Source organism: Rhizophagus irregularis, chromosome 9 (genome assembly GCF_026210795.1).
Source record: "Rhizophagus irregularis chromosome 9, complete sequence".
Taxonomy (NCBI): domain Eukaryota; kingdom Fungi; phylum Glomeromycota; class Glomeromycetes; order Glomerales; family Glomeraceae; genus Rhizophagus; species Rhizophagus irregularis.
Genome location: NC_089437.1, coordinates 4,169,184 through 4,192,122, shown reverse-complemented (window position 1 = coordinate 4,192,122; position 22,939 = coordinate 4,169,184). Strand labels below are relative to the sequence as shown.

At 27.8% G+C, this 22,939-nt stretch overlaps 4 protein-coding genes across 5 annotated transcripts; 2 read left to right on the top strand and 2 right to left on the bottom strand.

The window, feature by feature from the left end:
- Positions 1-360: 360 nt before the first annotated feature.
- On the top strand, positions 361-2,156 carry OCT59_029975 (uncharacterized protein; the record flags this gene model as incomplete). The annotated part of the gene is made up of 3 exons (XM_066146347.1): positions 361-760; positions 850-1,998; positions 2,104-2,156. 3 exons carry the CDS (start codon positions 361-363, stop codon positions 2,154-2,156), a joined length of 1,602 nt encoding a protein of 533 aa, XP_065995001.1.
- Positions 2,157-14,583: 12,427 nt separating this feature from the next.
- On the bottom strand, positions 14,584-15,001 carry OCT59_029974 (uncharacterized protein; the record flags this gene model as incomplete). Its single annotated transcript, XM_066146346.1, has 2 exons — positions 14,584-14,679; positions 14,759-15,001. The coding sequence occupies 2 exons, from the start codon at positions 14,999-15,001 to the stop codon at positions 14,584-14,586; spliced, it is 339 nt and encodes a 112-aa protein (XP_065995000.1).
- A 3,885-nt stretch (positions 15,002-18,886) lies between these two features.
- On the top strand, positions 18,887-19,520 carry OCT59_029973 (uncharacterized protein; the record flags this gene model as incomplete). The annotated part of the gene is made up of 2 exons (XM_066146345.1): positions 18,887-18,981; positions 19,067-19,520. The coding sequence occupies 2 exons, from the start codon at positions 18,887-18,889 to the stop codon at positions 19,518-19,520; spliced, it is 549 nt and encodes a 182-aa protein (XP_065994999.1).
- A 1,748-nt stretch (positions 19,521-21,268) lies between these two features.
- Positions 21,269-22,455, bottom strand: OCT59_029972 (uncharacterized protein; the record flags this gene model as incomplete). Of its 2 annotated transcripts, XM_066146343.1 has the most annotated exons (8): positions 21,516-21,540; positions 21,606-21,739; positions 21,812-21,844; positions 21,926-21,982; positions 22,051-22,083; positions 22,156-22,188; positions 22,257-22,347; positions 22,418-22,455. In XM_066146343.1, the coding sequence occupies 8 exons, from the start codon at positions 22,453-22,455 to the stop codon at positions 21,516-21,518; spliced, it is 444 nt and encodes a 147-aa protein (XP_065994997.1). The 2 variants fall into 2 exon arrangements, with proteins under 2 accessions (XP_065994998.1, XP_065994997.1); XM_066146344.1 differs by having other exon boundaries at positions 21,269-21,739.
- Between the last annotated feature and the right edge of the window lie 484 nt (positions 22,456-22,939).

Sequence of the window (22,939 nt, the reverse complement as noted above, 5' to 3'; positions counted from 1 at the left end):
CTTTTAAGTTTTAAGCGGTTTAATCACATTTTATTATTATTTTTAAAAAATGTATCTTTAATCTTTTTTTGATTTGATATTTTTTTCTTTTTTACCTTCTGTAATTTAGATCCTATAAGTGAAAGGATCTTTATTATCCATGTTTATTCGCGATTCTCACGATTTTTTACTAAAATTAATATTTGTTGAAAAACAAAATATGATGTAATGACACAAATATTTGGAATCTTGGAATTTTAGATTATATCAAATTAGTAACTTATTTATATATATGTACAATATCATAAGGTATTACCGTTTTTTTTTTTCTTCTTTTTTTTTTTTCGTTTTTGAAGTTTTAACAAATTGACGAAATTGACGATGAAAGAAAATGATTTTACTTCGGAACTTCTTTCCGAAATATTTGAAAATCTTCAAATCCCTGAATTATTTAAATGTATTTTAGTAAATAAAAAATGGAGTGCAAACGCTATACGCATTTTATGGAAAAATCCTATTGAATTTATAAATTTAAATTTAATAAATTCTAAATTATCAAAAGATAAATCATATTTAAATATTATTTCTACTATGATTAAATGTTTACCTTTTGAAATTAAAATTAAGATAAGAACTTATGGGATTAATTTTGATGAATTGAAAGAAGAAAGTCAACCAATGTTTGATTATTGTTCATTAATAAAAAAGATATCATTTGATATGATTCTTAATGCTATTAATATTTTGTTTAATTCTCTTGTAGAAAAAAGCATTATTAAAGGTAATTAATAAAACTTTTAAATATATTAATTAATAATTACCTATAATAATAATAATAATAATATGAATTCTTCATTTTTATATTCATAGATCAAACATGTCATTATATCGTATTTCAAGAAATTTGTAATCATTTAGTTGATAAATGCGTCATTTCCAATAATCGAGATAAGAAAATTAATCCTAAATTCATTCTAAATGCTTATAATCCAAAACAGATTGGAAGTTGTAATAAAAGGGGTTCAAACTTTCCTTTACCAAGTCAATTACCACAAATGAAGAAATCATTATCTAAATTAGAGAAATTTAATTTAAATACTTGTATACAACCAAGATTTATTCAAGAACTTGATAATATTTGTAAAAATATTTTAAGTATTGGCATATATTGTGGATGTTGTGATGAACATTATTTAGCTGAATTTATCAAGAATCAAATGAATTTACGAGAAATTTATGTTATGTCAATGAATAATTTTCATTTAATTAAAATATCTGAAGCTATTAAAATTAAATTGGAACAATTAACATCTTTAACTATTTCAACTGGTCAAATTTCGTTGAATATTTTCAATAATAAAAGATGTGATCAATTAATTGAATTAAGTATATATAATTTTTGTGATCAATTAGCAGATATTGATGAATGGAATAATTTTTTTCGTTATAATTCTATTAGATTCAAAAATTTGAAAAATTTGGAAATACAATGTAATATTAAAAATTTTAAATATATGGGAATTTTTCTTAATGAATTATCATCACTTCAAAAACTTGAATTAGCATGGAGCGAAGATGAAGAAGATAATCAAGATTTAATTGATGAATTATTTCGAAATATTGCTAAATATTGTTCAAATTTAATTCAATTGGAATTATCTACTCCTAAATTTACTCAATCATTGGAAATTATTTTACAATTATGTAAAAAATTGGAATATTTAAATTTATTAAATACTAATAAATCAAATGATTTAAATGAGAAAATCTTATTATTAGGAAATTATTTTCCAATATCTTTAAAAAAATTTGGGGTACAATTTTATTTAAATATTTCAAAAGAAAAATTGGAAGAATTTTTAAATAATTGTTTTATGAATGGAATCAGAAATTTATCATTAGGTTTTTATATTGAAGAATTTTCTAATGATTATGAAATCATTATGATGAAATATGTAAAATTAGGAACTTTAAATAATGAATTTTTTAAAAGTTGGTTAGAATTTATGCCTTTTATACGTAAGTTGAATTTTTCTTTTTTTTTATAACCTCTATATATACTATATATATATATATTTATTTATTTATTTATACAAATATTTTCTAATTTTATATTTTAGTAAGAATCTAAAAACAATGCAAAATTAGATTCAGATTCAGATTGGATCTTAGATTAAAAGTACGACATTAACACATATAAGGTAAATTATATAGACTAAATTTTTAAAGATTTTTCTATAACTTTTGGCCATTGCACAATATTTGATAATTTTATATTGTTTATGGGTATCGATATGATTGTTACAAATGTTACAAATAAGAGAAAAATAATAAAATTTTTAACAATAGTTTAATGGGCTTGACCGAGGGGTTTAAAAAAATATTTTGTGATAATTGTAACATGTACACTTACTAAATTATTATTAACGTTCAGGTCTCATGAATCTCATGTGATTAGAATCGATTTGACATTAAGCATAATAATTATAATATTTAATTTATTTAATCCTAGTAAATGAATTAAAACTTACGTACAATATATGGTTACATTATCGTAACCGTGGGGTTTCGATTAAAATTGTAGTATTTGTCTATTTGATTAATTTATTGATATAAAATACGTGAAGGTATTAATATTAAAGTATCATATTTATGCTGTGTAGATTATAGTAGTACCACTGCAATCTTAATAATAATATCTACGATGTCGAGAAACTTTCTTTGATGAATATGAATACGAAAATTATGAAGAATACAATATAAGCATTTTCCAATGAAAGAATCTTGCAACAATTAAGTATCAATCCAATGGCGCAAATATTTAGAAAATTTAGTGAAGTTTTACTTCAATAGCTTGAAAATCTAAGATATGATATAAAAATTAAATATAAAATCGTTGAAGATTTAAGTCTATTATTTCATATATATTCTAATTGATGTTTATTTGAATACTGATGAAAAAAGGAATCTATAAATACAAATAATAATCTGGAAATTTTTTTCCAAGAATATGTTATGAAAGTTATATATATATAGTAGCTTTTCGGAATTCTTTCCTTTATTATTATTTATAACTTAAAACTATGCTTTACACAAGGTATTAAGAAAATTTGTCAAATATTGAATTAATTAATTCTAATTTTTATACTATATAATAATAATTTTACCAGTTGTAAAAATATTGAAATAAATATTTTTTTTTTTAATAAAATAAATATGTTCGATAGGGTAAATATGCAATATACTTATATGGGTTACGCAGTATGTTAGAAAACGAAAATGGCGAAAAAAAAAAAAAAAATATAAAAATGATTAAATATAATAAATTTCGTAATTAAATCAAATAATTGAAAATTAGTTTAGTGAATTAGTGATATCAGAATTTGTTTTTCAGAAATCCCACGTGACAAACCAACTCCTAATTAAAAAATTAGAAAATTGCTATAAATCTCACAACCAACCCTAATTTCAATGGTGACATTAATTTAACAACATTATATCCAATTTGAACAAAATACATAAAATACTGTACTTTTTTTTTTAAAAAAAAAATTATAATTCTTATTATAAGCTTTATAAAATCAAAAAAAAAAATTCATTAAAATTGGTTTAATAAAATTTATAATTAAACTATTTTTTTTTTTTTTCCGCAGCGCATTTGCAGTTTTATTAAAGTAAAAAAATGAAGAAAATATATACAAAGTAAAATTCCCTAATAACTACTCTAATATAATTAAACTACAAACCACTCGTCATACCGGTAGTACCCCACGTGTGCACTGTTACCAAACGGTATAGATGTTTTTTTTGGGGGCTTGGCCGGGAAAATTAACTATTTTTACTAAAAAAAAAAAAAATTTTTTTATAATTGTATTTAAATTTCTGAAAGTTCTACTATACCAATCTTAAGTTTAATAAGTTTAATTTTATAATAAATAAATAAAAATACTTAATTTAAATTTAAATTAAAACCATTTCATGTATAAATTTTTTTATATTTTAATACATACTAGCAGTATATATTAACTACATCAACAATTAGCATTTCAATATGTCTTTACATTGATTTTTTTGGTTACTAAAAAATTTAAGTATAATTTATTAAATTTTCATTTTTATTTAATTGTTTGGTTATAAGTATTTTTAAGTTTTTTTTTGATGTTATCTTTAGCCGTTTATGACTAAATAATATAATTATATTATTTAGTCATAAATGGCTTAGACTAGGTTATTTAGTAATAAAATAATCTAACTATAACTAAATAATCTAAGTATGACTATAAATAATCTAACTATAACTAAATAATCTAAGTATGACTATAAATAATCTAAATATAACTAAATAATTTAAATATATCTAAATAATCTAAAGTTAATAATTTAAATATGATTAAATACTCTAACTAAATAACCTGTTTGTGACAATTTTATATACCTAGTTATTTTTTTTATTATATTCCTTCCCTTTGAATTCGCTTTTCTTTAGCCTTTTCTATTTATTATTTGTGATCATATGATTAAATAACCTAAATATTACTATTACTAAATAATCAAAATGTACCTATTTTTATTTAGTTCTGTGCGTCAATAATCATTTTCTAATATAATTTATGATATTGGAATTCTATAGTTGATTGGTTGTTGAATTCTATATTGGAGGTCTGGCTTGTCTGCAATGATCCCAAGTTTTATGACAAAGTTTCTGCCATTCTGTGCCTTTTTGGTTGCCTGTTAAGGGTTCGAGAGTGCTTTTCTTTCTCACCTATTTTGTTATCCATCAAAATGCCAAAATATGGTAAAAAAATATCATGTCAGTTGGCGCAGTAATTCAATGTGAATCTGCGATTAATTTCAGCTGGCACTATGGCATACACTAACCTACATTAAATTACCAGATTTTTTTATATATATTAAAATTATATGTAAAATTACGATTATTATATCATTGTATAAAAAAAATTTTTGTATTATTTAACCAATAAAAAAATTAGGTCAAAATAAACCGCAGACATGATACTTTACTATATGAAAAATTTAGAGTTTATGGGCTAATATTTAGTGTGGCCACCTTTAGCCTTAATTACTGCATTAACACGATTAGATAAACTTGAAATTAAACCATGTACCGTTTCAATGCTAATTTTTCTCCATTCTTCTTGTATAACATTTATTAATTCCTGTTTACATTTAGGTAAGGGCTTTCTTTTTCTAACCTGATGATCCAAATGATTCTACAAGTTCTCGATCAGGTTAAGATCAGGACTTTGCGCCACCCAATCTAAAATTGGGATATTATGCGTTGTTATCCACCAAATGCTATAATTTGATGTATAATATGAAGCTCCATCTTGCTGAAAAACAGAGTTAGGATAGTTATTAACTGTGGTTAGCAAGGATATTGATATATGTGTCAGAATCCATATTTCCTTTCACTACAACTAAAGGGCCAACCTCATTCCATCCAAAACAACCCTAAAACATTACTGAACCACCTTCAAACTTAACTGTAGGTAATATACAATCTTTATTATATGCTTCTCCAGGACTTCGCCAAACTCTTACCCTTCCGTCTGATTCAAAAAGAGCAAATCTAGACTCGTCTGACCATATGATTTGCTTCCATTCATCTCTCCAGTTTCGTTTATCTCTACTCTATCTTAACTTATCTTTTCGCTGTTTTTGGGTTAAAAGAGGTTTCTTACGAGTAACATAACTACGGAAAGCCTTTGTCGTAAGGTATTTTCTTACAGTATTATTATGTAACGTAATGTCAAAGCTAAAGTTTAGTCTGTTCGTTATGTCACCAAGAGGAGAAAACCAATTATCACGAATAATACGTTGTAAAGTCTGTTTATCGCGTTGAGTAAGTGATTTAGGATGACCAGGACGTTTCTCAGGTATTGCAGAACCTGTTTTTTTGTGTCTTCTTATAGTGTCATTTATAGTGCTACTAGAAATATACATGCCACCCAAATTATTTTGGACTGCCGTAATTATAAGTAAAATCCCAAATTCAATTATGGCATCCCAAATTATTTTGGCACTTTACATAGTAAATTATATATAAACCGAATGAATTATGGCATCCCAAATTATAATTATGGCATTCCAAAATAATTTGGGCAGCATGTATAACTAGAAATACCAAGTTGAGTTAAAATGACCGTTTGCTTAGTGCCACTCAGGTATGCACCAATAATTCTTTCACGTTGAACTTCAGACAACTCGTTTTCACGCATTTCTTTTTAAAAGAGGAGGAGAAACAACATGTGAAATTTTTTCTTTTTTTTATGTACGATAAGAAGAAAATGCCAATTGTAATACAAGTGCGATCATTCACATGACTAAAATCTGGTAATTTAATGTAAGTTAGTGTAATTTCTGGCCGATCTTTTGAGTATGTAATTTGATGATCCAGCCTAGCACTATAACAGTGACCTGGTAGTATAGTGCAGAACCTCTATACTCAACTACTTATGTATAGTAACAATTGATTGATTATAAATTTCTAAAAAAAAAATTTTTTATATTAAAGTAAAAAATTTAACCGATAATTTTTATAGATATGATCATTAGCTTTAAAAATTATCAGTTATTTTTTTTCTAAATTAAATTTTGGCTAAGTTTTAGCTGTTTAAAAATCTGTAATTTAAATATACTGACAAAATTTAGTTAAAATTGAGACTAGTCTAATTTTTGCATTACAGATCTTTTTTAACCACATTTAATGTAATATTAATTATTATTTTACTTCAGATTTTTTTTTCAATATGCTAAAAAGAAAAAAAAGTTCTAATATTGCAAAAAAAAAAAATTAATAAACAAAATTATTTAAGTATAGGTTAATTTAATGTTATAAATAATGATATTTAAAAGACAGTTCAGATGATAAATTTATAAACAAAAGAATTCAAAAATTAAGTAATTTTACTTTAATTTAATCAAAAAATGCATATAATAAAATATAAATCTCATTATCAGTGTACCTGATTCATCAATCATCAGTTTATAATGAAATACAATAAACAAATATATTATATAAATTTTTATATCATATAATTAATAAAATCCTAATTTCTGATTGGCTAATATATGTATCACGTGATGCTTACATAATCTAAAAAATTGAGACTTTTTTTTTATTTTTTAAATAAATTCCTTTTAACAAATAGAGTTTAATTCTTTTTATAAAATTAAAATTCAATCATAGAATCAAATTTTATTTAAATTTTTTTAAGTTCCTATTATAGAGGTTCTGCACCGTATCCTGGAGCTGTCATGGAACTAGTAAGGAACTATCATAGAAGTATTATGGAACTGGTAGTTTGCCAGCTTGGATGCTGAAATATTATGTTTAAAGATCTGGCCAAAATTATGGAGCAAATTTTAACTGTACCTTACTGCAGGATCCCGAATAATTATAATTGAGGTCATATCTTACTATGTTTTAAACTTTATTTTTCTTTTAACATGTAATTTTATTAAGCATATGAGCTGATTTGTCTACCTTTAATTAAAATATTGATTTTGTTATACAAAATACTATATAATATACAGTAAATTGGGGGTGAGTATTAAAAAACTTTTATTTAATGTTATTATACTTTAAATTGGTAAATATTTCTTTTAAATTAATATAATTCTTAGCACTTACTATTATACTTTTCGTCAAAATGACAAAATACTAATTAAATTTATTTTTACAGACGTAATGTATTTTGACAGACGTAATTAATTCATAGTAATTTTATAATAAATAGTGAATTGGTCCGTTTGCCGAAATACGACGTAATTAATTAGCGGAGAAGTATACTTACTATATATATTAAAAATTTGTATCTCAACTTTAAACGTAAATATCTCCAGATCTAATGATCCAATCGGCAAGCTCTTTTTTCGCTCATATAGACCAGATCAAAGACTTTCTGAAGAGCCTAAATTTATAAAAAACGGATCAGTGGATCCCAAGATATTTGCATTTAAGCATGTTAAAAAGTTCATACCTCAACTTTAAACGTAAATATCTCTGGATCTAATGATTCAATCGGTGAGCTCTTTTTTTGCCTATAAAGTCCAGAACAAGGGCTTTCCAACGAGCCTAAAATTATAGAAAACGGATCAGTGAATCTTGATATATTTGCATCTAAAGATGGTAATACAAATTCTGACATAAAATAATTATTTTTATTGTTTGAAAATATCTATTATGATACCATTTTTTATATAATATTTTTATTATACTTTTATAAACATTTATAGCTACTAAGACTATATAAATTTTTATTTTACTTTATATTTTATTAAAATATACTTACTTTTTAATAATATATGTTAAAAATTCCATATATATGAGAAATGGGTTTTTTATTAGTGAAATGGGTTTTTCACACCTCTTTTACATTTAATAATTTAAGTTTTGCAAATGTAAATTTTTGTTCAACTTATTATTTAGTCAAGTGATCATCAATCAGATGATTTTTTGGTATTACAAAACAATTTTGAGTAACGAAAATTGTGAAAATCAATTCAATAACTCTTTTTAATGTAGAGTAGACAAATCAGCCCATATAGTTAATAATGTTTCTTTTGAAGAGAAGAATCTTTTGATACCAAAATCTTGTAAATCTACTGATTATGTTTATTTCTGAAAATTCAATTGGCAAATCTGAAATCCGAAATTATGAAATCGTAATTAATTATGTAATTACGTAATTAATTACGTGTTACAAAATTAATTACATTTTAAAATTTGCATAATAGTGCGAAATTGCAAATATCTTGGGATCTAGTGATCAGATTTCAATGATCTTACTACCATTCGATTCATCTCATCGAGGCGAATCTAATGATATGTGTTTCATTTCTATAGCACCGATATTGATGGAGTAAAATTACTATAAACATTTAATGAATTTTGGTATCAGAGCACAATCTAGTGATTAAATTTGAATGAATTGGATTTAAATTGTCTTACTACCATTAGAATCGTCTTATCGAGATGAATCAAATGGTAGTAAGATCATCCAAAACGGATCACTAGGTGCTGATTTATTATTTGTTAAAGTTTTTATATATAAATTGGCCAAAATTAAGGCTAATTCTGGCCAAATATTTTCGTAATACAAAATTAATTACGGAGTCCGAAATTAATTACGGAATACGGAGTTTTTCTAATAAATTACTTAATAATTACAGAATTACATAATTACGTATTTCCGTAATACTAAAATAATTTCAGATACAAGTATACTACTGATTAGAATTTGAGATAAGTATCATTACACAGGCAAAATTTGGCAAAAAAATATATGCTTTTTCACTATCGGTATACATAGAAATATACAAAAAAATAAAAAATAAAATTACTATTATTAAATATTACTTTTTAAGTAACAAAATTATAGATAATAGGAGGGCAATTATTATTACAAAGTTTTGTATTTATAGCTTTAAAAGTAAGTTTAGGATGACAAGGGTAAATTTTTAGCATAGAAGATATAACCTGAATTATAATTGTCTGGGGTCCTCTTACTGCGTCATGGTCACATGATACTGTTCTGGTGTCAGAACACCCCCTTTCATATAGTAAATTCAGTTAGTTCAGCTAGTACTATAATAATAATAATTCTAGCCAATTTTTGAACCCCTAATTTTAGGATCTAATATGGCATCATAGTAGTGTTATAGAAGTGGTGAGGTATTAGTATCCCTATGAAAATTTACTATCCTTATGAGAAAAATTCATGAGGACGCTCATAGGAACAATCTTAATATTATTTTTGGGCTTCTTAATTTGATTTATTGAATTTTTTATTACTTATCCCTAATTCCCTATATCCCTATGAGTCCCTATGAAATATAAAAGTTCTAGGAAAAATTGAAATTTTTCTATGGTATACCACTTGGGCAAATATAGTCATATATATGGTTGATATAATTGATATATGATTGATATATGGTATAAAAAAAATAAAAAGGTAAAGAGTTCAGAAATTCATAGGGACTCATAGGGTCATAGAGACAAGTAGTAAAAATGCCTTCCCAGAGTTTTAAAATTCCCAGTTTGCTATACTAACGGCATCCTTGTTAAATTTTTTTGCCGTCTCTATAAATTTTTCATGAGGCCAAATTTTCGATAAGTCATTAGGGCCAACTTATAGCATTAGGCATTTTCATTTTATTGAGAGTCTACCTCAATGCTTCTGGAATCTGCCCATTCTGAAGCATCTTAACCAACTTCTTCTGGTGATAATTTGCTTTTGAATGGGACTTATTTACATGCAAATTACAATATCTATATTTTGATGCTGTCGGTCTTCTGCCTATACCTTTATTTACGGATGGGGTGTTGGACTTGTCTTTTTCAGTGAATATTACACCCTTCTGGTCACGTACTTCTATTCTCACAAACTATTTCTTTATCAGAGAAATACTGGCAAATGTATTTACTGCCTATTGATATTATTCTTTCTTCAGTCAGTTAATTTTTTTAATGTCTATAATAATATTAATTTTTATTTTAAACTTTTTTGTTGGGGTATTATACTAAAACTCAGGGTATACTTAGTTACCATATTCTGAAAAAAATACCATGATCCAAACTGAGCTTTCAGAGTTTCTCTCTGATGCGCCCGCCCCTTTTCGCTCAGAGGCTGAAAAAGATAAAATAGCTGGCCAAGTTATCCAATACTCCAGCGAGAATTACTTGATGAGTATTCCAACTCGTGATGATTTAGTTCTTAGAAATGATGAGGGGTCGACTTCAACTCTCAATGATGAAATAGCAAATCATCGAGATTTTCTATTCATGCCAGCCGTTGTAGAAGAAGCTAAAGAATATATTAATCAAATTTCCCATTATATACTTCGCCTCTATGGATATCTTATTAATGGCCAGAAAACAGTTGTCACTATTACTGGCATCAAGGTATTTTTCGATATTTGTATTTCTGACAATACGAGCATTCCTAAATTCTGGTCCAAAATAAAGGACATACTTATCACTGGGAAAGACAAAAATGGAAGTACCGTAAATATGAGTCTATTCCGAAAGAAATGTATAAAGGCGTACCATATCCATGGTTATCATGCAGAAAAAAAGCTGTATCTCCGTATTGTTACATCTAATAAAGACCAAAGGTTTACTACTCTCAATATCATCTCAAGCTACAATTCAAAGGTTGATTCTGAATATGAAATAGAGACAGCTTCAGATGATACAGGCACATATTATCGTAAAGTTGTGAGAGAATATAGGATACCACTTTCTGAGTGGGGTCTATAAGCAACTACAAATATAATTACAGTGCACCTTACTATGTAAGATCCTATCACTGCCCACATGCATTTTATGTCCACATTGATAATTTTCACCCTATAGAGAATTTTGAACCACTTTATAAAATCTTTCCATCTTTTCTCTTTACCTACAATTGAGCATTGGTTCTAACATGAGACATAGAAATACATGATTCACGTGGATCAGAGAACTTTTCAGAAGTGAAAAATGACATATTCCAAGTTTTTACGATCTGTATGACCTTATTTCACTGGAAAGATAATCCAATTCCTCTAGAGAGAATATGTTTAGTCGATTTAGAAACAAAACTGGACTTGCGGTTGATCACAATCATATGCAGGAATCAGATCAATCTCTTAAAGGCATTCGCTTTATGTTGAAAATCTTTTGCCCCAGATATCTAGCTCAGTTTTAATGATTCAGGATACGATTGGCCTTTCATTGTAGAAAAGGCCACCAAATTAAATGTTCTTAAGTGGATGGTTCAGCAAATGTCGGCAAACCCATATAAGAAAGCTGATGTCGAATCCATCTTCACTTGGAATTATTTTGGTGGAAAAGGGGAGCCACTAACTAATAGTTTCTTCAGAAGGGACCAGTACATAAAGAAAGAGGACAGAGATCCCAAAAAAGCGTTAGGATGAGAATCCATCAATATCAAAATCAATCCCACTTTGACTTTCGAATCTTTATTTCTTAAACTTTCAGGGTGTGTACCGATCGATGTTTGTACGAACTTCTTACAACTCCACTCTCGCTCTGAGAAAAGGTTACTCAGATATTTCTTAGAAAAATATGGTCTCAATGGCAAAGCTGATATGCCTATGAGCAAATTATGGAAGTATTATTCAGAAGCAAAAGACAGGGCTTCTGACTCTTTCAAAAAACATATGCACGAAATCACAAATTATTGTATTATAGATGCTTTACGTTGCCAGGAGCTCATGGTCAAATCTAATGTTATAAATGATTACAGAGAGGTGGCCTCAATTGCTCATATATCATTATTCGACTCACATTATTATGCTATAGTAGTGTTTCGATCCGTGACCGGGTCCAACCGGTTGGACCCGGATAATTTATTTTTTTCGGATATCCGGATAAACGCGGTTTTTATCCGGATAATTATCCGGATAAAAATATCCGGGTCAGATCCGGTATCCGGATAAAAAATATAAAAAAAAAAATTTTTTAATATTAAATATCTTAAATAATAGTTCTTTTAATTTTCATTTTTATTTCAAAGTATATGATAGAATAATTTAATAATTAAAAACATGTAAATATTCTTATAATAAAATTCTTTATTTAATAAAATAAAATTCAATACATTTAATAAAAAATATTTAATAGAATAAAATTCAATACATTTAATAAAAATAATAATGAAAAATGTAATATCATTCATCTAATAATTCTTCCAATTCGTGTTCATCTTCCACATAATCATTATTTTCCACATCCAAATCTGGTGGAAATATATTAATATGATCCATAGTTTTCATGTTACGTTTTAAAAATACCATTTTACCTAATAAAGCAGGATCCAATAAGCTTCTTTTTGCTGTAATGTGTTTGTTTCGCATCTGAGAAAAGTCGTTCAGAAGCTACAGAAGTAGCAGGAATTCCTAAATATTTTCGTGCAATAATAGAAAGAACTGGAAAAATTTCCTGTTTTGATTTCCACCAATCTAATGGGTTTTTATTTTCCCTAGCAACTGGTAAAAGAAAATAAGTAGTAATTTCATCAGCTATTGCTGATGATGAAGTAGAACTTTCTTTTGTTTGAAACACTTTTTTTACTTTTTGTTGACGTCTTTCTTGATGCTCATGTAAAGATCTCATGCTAGGAGTTGAACTTGTTGAGGTAGTTGAAATTGTTGAAATTGTGGGTGATGGTGGAGTACTAGTTTGTTGCTGCATTTCTCTCTTTAATTGATCATATTGTATTTGTAAACTTGAATGAATTTTTACTTTTGTTTCTTCATCAGTTATAAAATTAAGATCTTTATACCTTGGATCCAAAAGTGCTGCCATAATGCCAAACTCATCTGGCATTGCCCAATAATGTTTCAAACCTAAATAAATTTTATTTTTTACATTTTTTAATACTTCTGAAATATTACTATAATCTACTTCAATTTGTGAACTTTCTTCTTCTACTATATCAGAATTAATAGTATTATCATCAGAATCTTCTAATACTTCATATGAATTATCAGATGGTTTTAAAGAATTTGTGAGATCTGTAATAATAGGAAACATTTGACTTAATGTAACATAAGTATTTCCAGAAAAATCTCGTGTAGCTTTCTCAAATGGTGCCAAAATGTTACATAATTCATCTAATAACTCCCATTCATTATCTTTTATCATAATTTTTTTTAATCTAATTCCATCAGTTTTTTCTTCAGATATAAGAGAACAAGACAAGTTTACACTAAGTTGAAGCACAGCATATTGAAGAAAAATCAGCCGATCCCATGCCAAATATGAAGAGTTCCACCTTAAGTAATTAAACAACAATAATTATATAAATTAGGATAAAATTTATTAAATAATTAAATTGAATTAAAATATTTACCTAGTAGATATATCTTGTATTAAATGTAATGGTTCTTCATAACCAATCTCTTTTTGCACTTTAATCAATCGTTCAATTTGTTTTTGAGTAGAAAAAAAATTTATTAGTTGTTTTGTACGTGATACCAAATTTTCTACAACTTTTAATCCTTTACTAATTGCCAGCTGCAAAGTATGAGCAGCACATGAGAGTCTTTTAATTGGTGTTAAATCTCGAATAGCAGCTACTACATTTGCTCCATTGTCTGTTGTTATTGATACAACAAGATTTTCAATTTCCCACTTTTGCATAGCATTTTTAATACCTTCAGTAATTGCTTTTGCAGTATGTGGTGTTGGAAAATAGGATATTTCAAGCAAAACATCCATTATTTCAAAATTTTTATTGATCCAAGTTGCTGTTAAGCCTAAATATCCATGTTTTGAACGAGAAGACCACAAATCAGTAGTTAAAGATATTGATTGAGCAGTTTTTAAAAGCAGTTTCAATTTTTCTTTATTATACCCATAACTGCGAGCAATCATCATTCTTAATTTTTTTTCTCCAGGAACTGTAAATTGTGGATCTATAATATACATATGCTCAATATATGCCTTTTGAGTTATGGTTGATAATGGTTGAGTTGTAAGTAAAATCCACCGTAGTGTTGATAATTCTTTTTCTTTTTGTCCATTTTTATTGGATGCAGATTGAGTATGCATTGGTGATATAATGCCGCTTTCTAGAGGTGGTATAATTCCATGTTTAACAAGATGGTAACTGAGATTTCCTGTAGACCCATCATATTTGTAATTTTTTGAGCATTTTTCTCCATCATCTAATAAAAACTGACAATATGCACGTATTTCTCCTTTATCATTTTGTTTTTTAATAAAATAATCCCATACCCAACTTACTTTTGTTTGTGGTTTAATTATTGCAGCAGTTTGTTTAAAGGGATTTGAATCATTTGGTGCTCGATCTGTTGATTCTAGTGTAGTATTTGTCATTTTTTGTTTTCCAAGGGCTTTAGATAATTTTGCAGGACGTCCTCTTTTTTGCTTTGCTAGTGGTGTTGGAGTAATTTCAACAATTTCATCACTAGAACCTTCATTTTCACTTAAGGTAATAATGTAATCTTGATCATTGTTATTTTCCATAATTTTGTGAATTATTTTAGCTTTCAATAAAATAAACTTTAATTGAAATTATGAAAAATTCAACAAGGGAATGTACAGTATTTATTAATCTTTATTATGGCTTAGAAGTTAGAACTGAATTAACTGTGATTTTATTTGTAAAAGTTTTAATAAACAAATAATAATTGTCATAAATCAATAGGTCTAAATAATAAATTTACCTGATTAATATTGTAAAATTTTACAAAATTTTATTGCTACAAATTTAATAAATTCCATGAAATTAATAATACGAAATTAATTAAACAAATTCCACGAAAATAATTAAACAAATTCCACGAAAATAATTAAACAAAGACATAAATGAAGTTAATTACAAAATTAATTAAGAAAATACTATGATATTAAACTAATAAACACTACGAAATTAATTAAGCAAATGCCACGAAAATAATTAAATAAAGCCATAAATTTAAGCCACAAAATTAATTAAATAAATTCTACGAAATTATTTAAATAGGTGCCACGAAACTAATTAACAAAGCCACACATTTAAGCCACAAAATTAATCAAAATGCCACGAATTTAATTAAATCTATGCTATGAATTAAATCTAATATATGCTATAAATTTCTTGATTTACAAAAAAAAAATTGTATAATTTTTATCCGGATTTCGGTTTCTATCCGGATATATCCGGATTTTTATCCGAACCGGATTATCCGGATAAAAACCGGATAATTTTTTTAATTTATCCGGATAACGGTTTCTATCCGGATCGAAACACTATGCTATAGGAACAAAAGTATTTAATTTCTTAGATGCTGAAACTTGGGCGCCAGATATTCTATATACAGATATACTACAAAAATTTTCAATCAGAAAGCATCTGGAAAGTTTCCAGGAGCGTATGTGTTTCCGCCAGAGAAAGGTCTTGAAAATAAATGTCCTGTCACGAGTTTAGACTTCGCTTCCTTATACCCTAGCATAATCATGATTTACAACTTCTCACCGAGAAGATGATCTTAACACTTTTGGAAGCAGATAAACTAAAGAGAGAGAATAAAGTGCTTTACAGTATTGAGTTCAAGTATGACGGTAAACCTGTGTGAGCCTGGACCATATGGCATGAAAATAAATCTGATCAGAAAGGTTTATTTCCAAAAATATTGGAAAATTTACTCAATATACAGAATGAACTAAAGGTCCGGCTAAAACCTCTTGAAAAGAAAAGGGAATATATGGGATTAGTTAAAAAGTAGAATGGATGCCAGCAGATCTATCTTAATAGCAAGTGCAATCGAAGATGTTTGTTCGCAAAGCGAACCTAAGAAGCGTGCCGAAATAGCCAGCATCCTGAATCCTTTCATTGGTTTGTCATATGATGATTTTAGGAAAGAATATGATTCCACCTGCTTCAATTATAATTCTCTAAATTTAAAGCAGAAAGCCATTAAATTGTATATGAATTCATTCTATGGTGTAACTGGCCAAAGTGACTTCCCATTTTACATACTTGAACTAGTATTTGGAATCGAATATATTCAAATATACTTGAGTATTCATTTAAATTTATAAAGTGTATTCGAATAATATTCGAATAAATTAAATTTCCTTTTATAGTAATGATTTACATAATTTTTAGCCTGAATTATGATTTTAACTCAGTTAAATTTAAGGATTTAATACGCAATTAGAATTTTAACTATACTATATCTGGCTAAATGAATACTCGAATAACCACTATGCTTATTCAAATACTCGAATATACCGTATTTTGCGGGCCACAGTACCCCCCTATGCACAGTACCCTACAAAAAAGAACTCCCATTTTCTACCGATTTTATTATTTAAAATAATTTAATAGATACCTAGGTATTACTCATGATAAATACCCAATTATTATATAAGTTTTATACATATCTACTAATAATAAAAACTCACACAATGGTGGGGGGTATAAGGTCAAAACCTCTGAAATCTGTATCATATCCGGGGTACTGTGGCCCCATTATATGATACTCGAGTTATTCGAATAACTGTTACATGATTCCAAACACTAACTTGAACTAGCCGGAGGTGTTACTTTGGCTGGACAAGAAAATATCAAACTCGTTGCAGAATTTGTGAAAAAGAAAGGTTTTGGGATAAAATATGGTGATACAGATTCCCTATATCTTACTTGCCCAAATTTCTATTATGAGAAATGCAATTTATCTTACGATGTTAAAAAAGGCGTAATCTCAAAACAAGAGTATTGGACCAAAATGGTCAAAATTACTATGGAAATAATGGAAAAATTGTGCAATAAAGTAAAGAACTTTCTTAGGTTAAAAACCAGATTGGATTATCTCAAAATAGTTTATGAAGAAGTACTATTTCTGGTAGTATTCACTGGAAAGAAAAAGTATTTTGCCCGATCACATCAAATAAAAAAAAATCGTCAAAAAAAAATAACTCTTTTTTTTTAATTTTTTTTTATTAATTTTATATTACATTTTATATTAATATATTATCACACACATCGTTAATTCTTTATAATTATAAGTGATATCACTAATATAAGGCAAGATCATTCTCGTCCTTTAAGTCCTGAAGAAGTGCCACAATTAAAGAAAGCAAAAAGTAGTCAAAAAAAATCAAGTTGGATGTGGAAATATTTTGAAGAAGTAGATATTAATGAACAAACAAGTGATAAAGGAGAACCACTTAAGAGGTGTAAAATTTTAAGTACAGATGGAAAAAAGTGTGGAGCTATTCATGTTAATGATGGTTTAACCAGTAACACAATTAATCATTTATCATCAGAACATGATATAACAAAGGATGATAGAATGAAGAATGTTGGTATTTTTCTTAATCTTTTATTATATATGGATTATGTGCTGTTAAAACTAATTAATAATCTTATTATAATATAGAAAAATCAGTCAACAATTACATCTATTGTTCATACTCGTAAGCATAAAGAAAGTCGGCAACGTGAACTTCACCAATTTTTGACCAACTGGATAACTGAAGATCTTCAACCATTATACATAGTACAAAGTCTTTCATTTCGTAAATTGATTAATGAATTAGATCCAGCTTTTATAATTCCAGATGAAAAAGGAATTAAGAGAATTATTTCAAAATCCTATAAATTCACATTGCCAATATTAATTGAAAAAATTAGGGTGAAAGCAAAGAGTGTATTATTAACCACAGATATGTGGACCGCAAAAAATGGGCAAGGTTACATTAGAGTAACTTGCATCTATATTGATTCCAATTTTGTACTTAATGAAATTACCTTAACAGTTAATCATATTCGTTATATTCACACGGCTCAGCATATTGCAGAAAGTTTAGAAGAAACATTAGAGGAGTGGAAATTACGAGAAAAAGTCTTTGTAATCACCACTGATAATGCTGCCAATATGAAAAAAACCATTTCAGATATGAATTCAATTAAATGGCAAGCATGTAAGGCGCACACTTTACAACTAATAATTGGAAAAGGGCTAATCCCAGCAAAATCATTAATTTTACGAGTGAAAAGATTAATTGATTTTTTTATGCGTCCCAAACAATCTGAACACTTAGAAGATATTCAAAAAAATATCCAAATGCAAATAAAGATGAAAATTTAGAATCCAATGAACAAATTGTAAGTTTCAATAATAATTTATAAATTCTTATATAGTTATATATAATTATAATATTAAATTTTAATTTTTTTAGAGTGCCAAAGATACAGCCAAATATCTTTGATTAGTTAATGATGTGGCCACTCATTGGAATTCAAATTATCTTGCCTAGTCACGTTTAATATATTTGAAAGAATGGATTAAGCTTTTATCTAATACTCTTTCAATTAGTACAGATTTAGATACAAAAAAAGATGCTAAAAGATTAAAGCAAATAATGATTACAGATGAGGAATGGGATTTTCTTGCCGATATAATAGAGGTATTATCAACATTTGCAGATGCAACAACGGAATTAGGATTTAGGAGGAAGTAAATATGTGACAAGCAGTTTACATTCACGATTAATAATAGAAATAATTAAAATGCTTGAAACTGATTCACAAAATATTAATAGAGAAGAAACAGGTGATGCATTTGATGAGGAGAATCAAGATGAAATACCAAATGATGATATTAATAAATCGGTTAATACTTATGGTTTAATTAATGAAATTAAATCAATTTTATATACAAATTTAATTAAGTATTATCCTACAATTACTACTGATGCTTTAATTTCTCCAATACTTGATCCTAGATTTAAAAGCCTTGATTTTACTTCATCAATTCAAAAATCTCATACTGAGCAGCAGTTACGAACTCTATTTGAACAAGAAAAAAATAATCAAAAAAATACACCTGACGTATCTGGTATATCTGATTCATCCAGTACATCTGGTGCATCCAGCACATTCAAAAGAAAATTACTAATGGAACGACTTATTAAAGATAATGTAGTAGCTCTTGATGAAGTTGAGGAATATTTACAACTTAATGAAATTCCTTTTGCGTCAGATCCACTTGTATGATGAAGTGGAAAACAGGATAAATTTCCTATTTTATGTAACCTTGCACAAAAATATTTAGCAGTTTCTGCAACTTCAACTGCAAGTGAGCATCTTTTTTCTGACGCTGAAAATTTATTAACAAATAAAAGAACATGTATGAAACCAAGTTTATTCAAAAAAATCATGTTCTTAAAAAGAAATGCATCAAATTTTGATACAATTTATCCAACTGATGAATAAAAATTATATTCTATTGCATTAATTGCAATATTGCATTCATTGGATGTTTAAACTTAAAGTCTTAAATAAATAATAATAATAGTAATAAAAATATTAAAATAATAAATGATTGAAAGTTAAAACGATAAAAATGTTGCTAAGAAACCATTATTAACCCGTTAAACCCTTTAAATAACCCGCTATCCAACTGTTAAAACCCATTAAGCAACCCGTTATTCACCTGTTAAAACCCTTTATCAAACCGTTAGCCAACTGTTAGCCAACCGTTATCAACCTGTTAACTAACCTATAAGAAACCGGGTTAAACTTTCCTTAGCAAATACCAACCCGGGTTTGTATTTCTCTTAACAGATCAACCTATATATCCATTAAAAACCCAGGTCTGAACACTAGTGTACAGTAAATATTAAAAACATTAAAAACGTCCATACCAGAATGGGTATGACCTATTGACATTATGAGTCTTATGAACCAATTGTTGAAACTTTGAAGATTTTAGAGTATCCTGTTTAAATGATACTTTTGTTAATGGCGGACTTGGATAACAGAGGTTTGTATACAAAATGTTGAAAGATTCCCAAAATATTTCTCACACTCTAAAAAGCAAATCTATTTCATTAACAAATGAGAGCATTTTTATTAAAGCGGAAAATGTTATTTGTCCGACATGAAGCATGGTATATATTCCTTTGACTAAATCCATTATATAAAAATCAATCTTGTAGTCTACAAAAGGAAATCAAAAGGATCAATTAAAAAGAATTATATGGAAGAGTAAAGCCATTTTATTATTTGTCTTATCAACACATTAAAAACCTATTACTTTCACATCGGCACCCTTGTCAATCGCCAAATCTAAGCAGTCCTTCATGAAAACACCAAGGCAGATGAGATCATTACAATTTTTAAATACCTTATCTTTTTGTGACGGAAGACTAACTTCTCTTACAAATAAAACTGCTTTTCTTTGTAACTGATGAATGACCGAAACTGTGAAATCTAAAGTTGCTTGCCAAAATTAGGTAATTTAGGCCAAGGCCAAAACTTTTTTGTAGCCAAAAGTTTAGGCAATCAAAAATAAATTTGCTAAAATTTATAATGCTGAAATTATTGCCAAAAGTCCAAAATTTGACCGAAATTATTGGTATAATTCTGGCCAGAAAATGATCGACATTATAAATTTCCTTTTTTAGAAATTTATGTAACCTTTGTAAAACTGATTTCACCAATTTTACTGGGAAATAAAATTTCCTTTTTTGGAAATCGGTGTAACGTCACGTGACACAATGTCATAATTTCGGCCGAATTTTAATTTTGGCCAAAATTAAGACTGAGTTTTGGCCTAATTTTGGCATTTTCGGCATTTGATTTTATTGGCCGAAACCTTTCGGAATTTCCTTTTTAGTTTCGGCAGGCAACCTTAGTGAAATCGGGTTGTTTTGGCCGGCCTTCAGACTTTCTCCTACTTTCTTCCAGTGCAGTATTCAGCCATTCAACAATATGTCGATTTGGGTCATCAAAAAAACCTCTCATAATTCGGTCAAGATTTCATGTACGTTGGTCTCTACAAACAAGCCCTTATTTCTTGCAATCTCCAGTGATTGGTTTTGATAATTACGAAATAACAAAGATATATTGTTTTCTTCTAAAAAAACATCATTGGTTGAAACTTCATTTTTAAAGGTCAGATCACATAAGATGTCGTCAATTGCTAAAGTGTCATCGCTTTCCTCTATAAAAAACGGGTTATTATCGATGTCAACAAGTATTGCACTTTTAGGTTCTACTCTTGGAAGTTCTACTGTCGAATTTTTTGACATTTGGCTATATGGTGATGGTGTAACGCACCCATCCGACTGAAGATACTGCTCTTGAATATTAGAAATATCATCTGGCACCAAGGTGGTGCCAGACAATTCCTCATTATTATTCACATTATAAGATGGTTGTCGCGAGAAGTAGTGCTCAATTTTGGTTTTAGTTGTCCGTTTATGATCACTCTAAGTATTAAAATACAAGATGACAAGTTTCTGCTAGCTTACAAGAAGCAAACGAAAAAAATACACTACTACCTCAGTTGAATCATCAAAGTCTTGAGAAATATTCTATAGCACAATACAAATTATGGAAAAGGTCAAACAAACTTTGTATCAAATAAGAATAAAAACAAACAATTTAGGACTTACCGGAGAAGGAGATTCTGCTGATTTCAAATCAGTATTGTGATGATATTCAATATTGTGCTATTGATAAAAACAATGTACAGTATATAGTTATTTTTATTTAACATAAATAGGTTTAATTAACTTACCAATTGACGAAACATTCTACGGTCATGTTCAGTCTAGTTGAGAAAAGTGCAAGTTATAAGTTATTCTCCAAAACAATTCAAAATACGACGGCATGGTAAACTTACACGATCATTAAGCATAGTATTCGTATGTGTGCCCTAGTTGAGAGGATGGCAAATGTTACAGATTTTCATGAGAAATTTCATAGACTGACCATCATACTTACAAGAGTGCGAATTTGTCGAGTATAGTTTTTCGCACGAATCAATTTCTGTTTGTGAGTTTCTTGGTGTATTTTTTTCCGGCATTTTTGAGTACTGAAAGAAATCATGAAATTAATTACAAAAATAACACATAAAAAGTAAAGCAACTTTCCATAACATTTACCTAACAGGAGTACTTTTTGATTTTTTAGTTCTATCCATTGTAAATTATAACTTATTAGAGAACGAAAACCGGCAGGGATGGAAACTCGTTACACACTAATATATAGGGATGTTAACAGTTTATGATTGGATGGTTCGAACCGCAGTTTAATCATAGGACCGGTTTCGGTTCAGTTCAAACGTCAAACCAAACCGAGACTGAACTGATAGAAACCAGTTTAGTGAACCGGTTTTAGATCGGTTCAATTAACGGTTACGTGTATCTGCACACGTAACTTTTTACAATAAAAGAATAATGGATTTTACATTCTTACATTTTTTTATATCACCTTGCATTATTACAACTATGTCGGGAGTTTTTGAAAATGACGATAATAATTTATCAGATGATTCCTTAAAGCATCTGATGATGAAAGAATTATAAATAAGAAATTGTCGGCAGATGTTTGGGAGTTTTTTCAAAAAATTCAAGATGAGAAAAGTTGGTTAATTACAAACTATAAGTGTATTTTGTGTGCAAAAC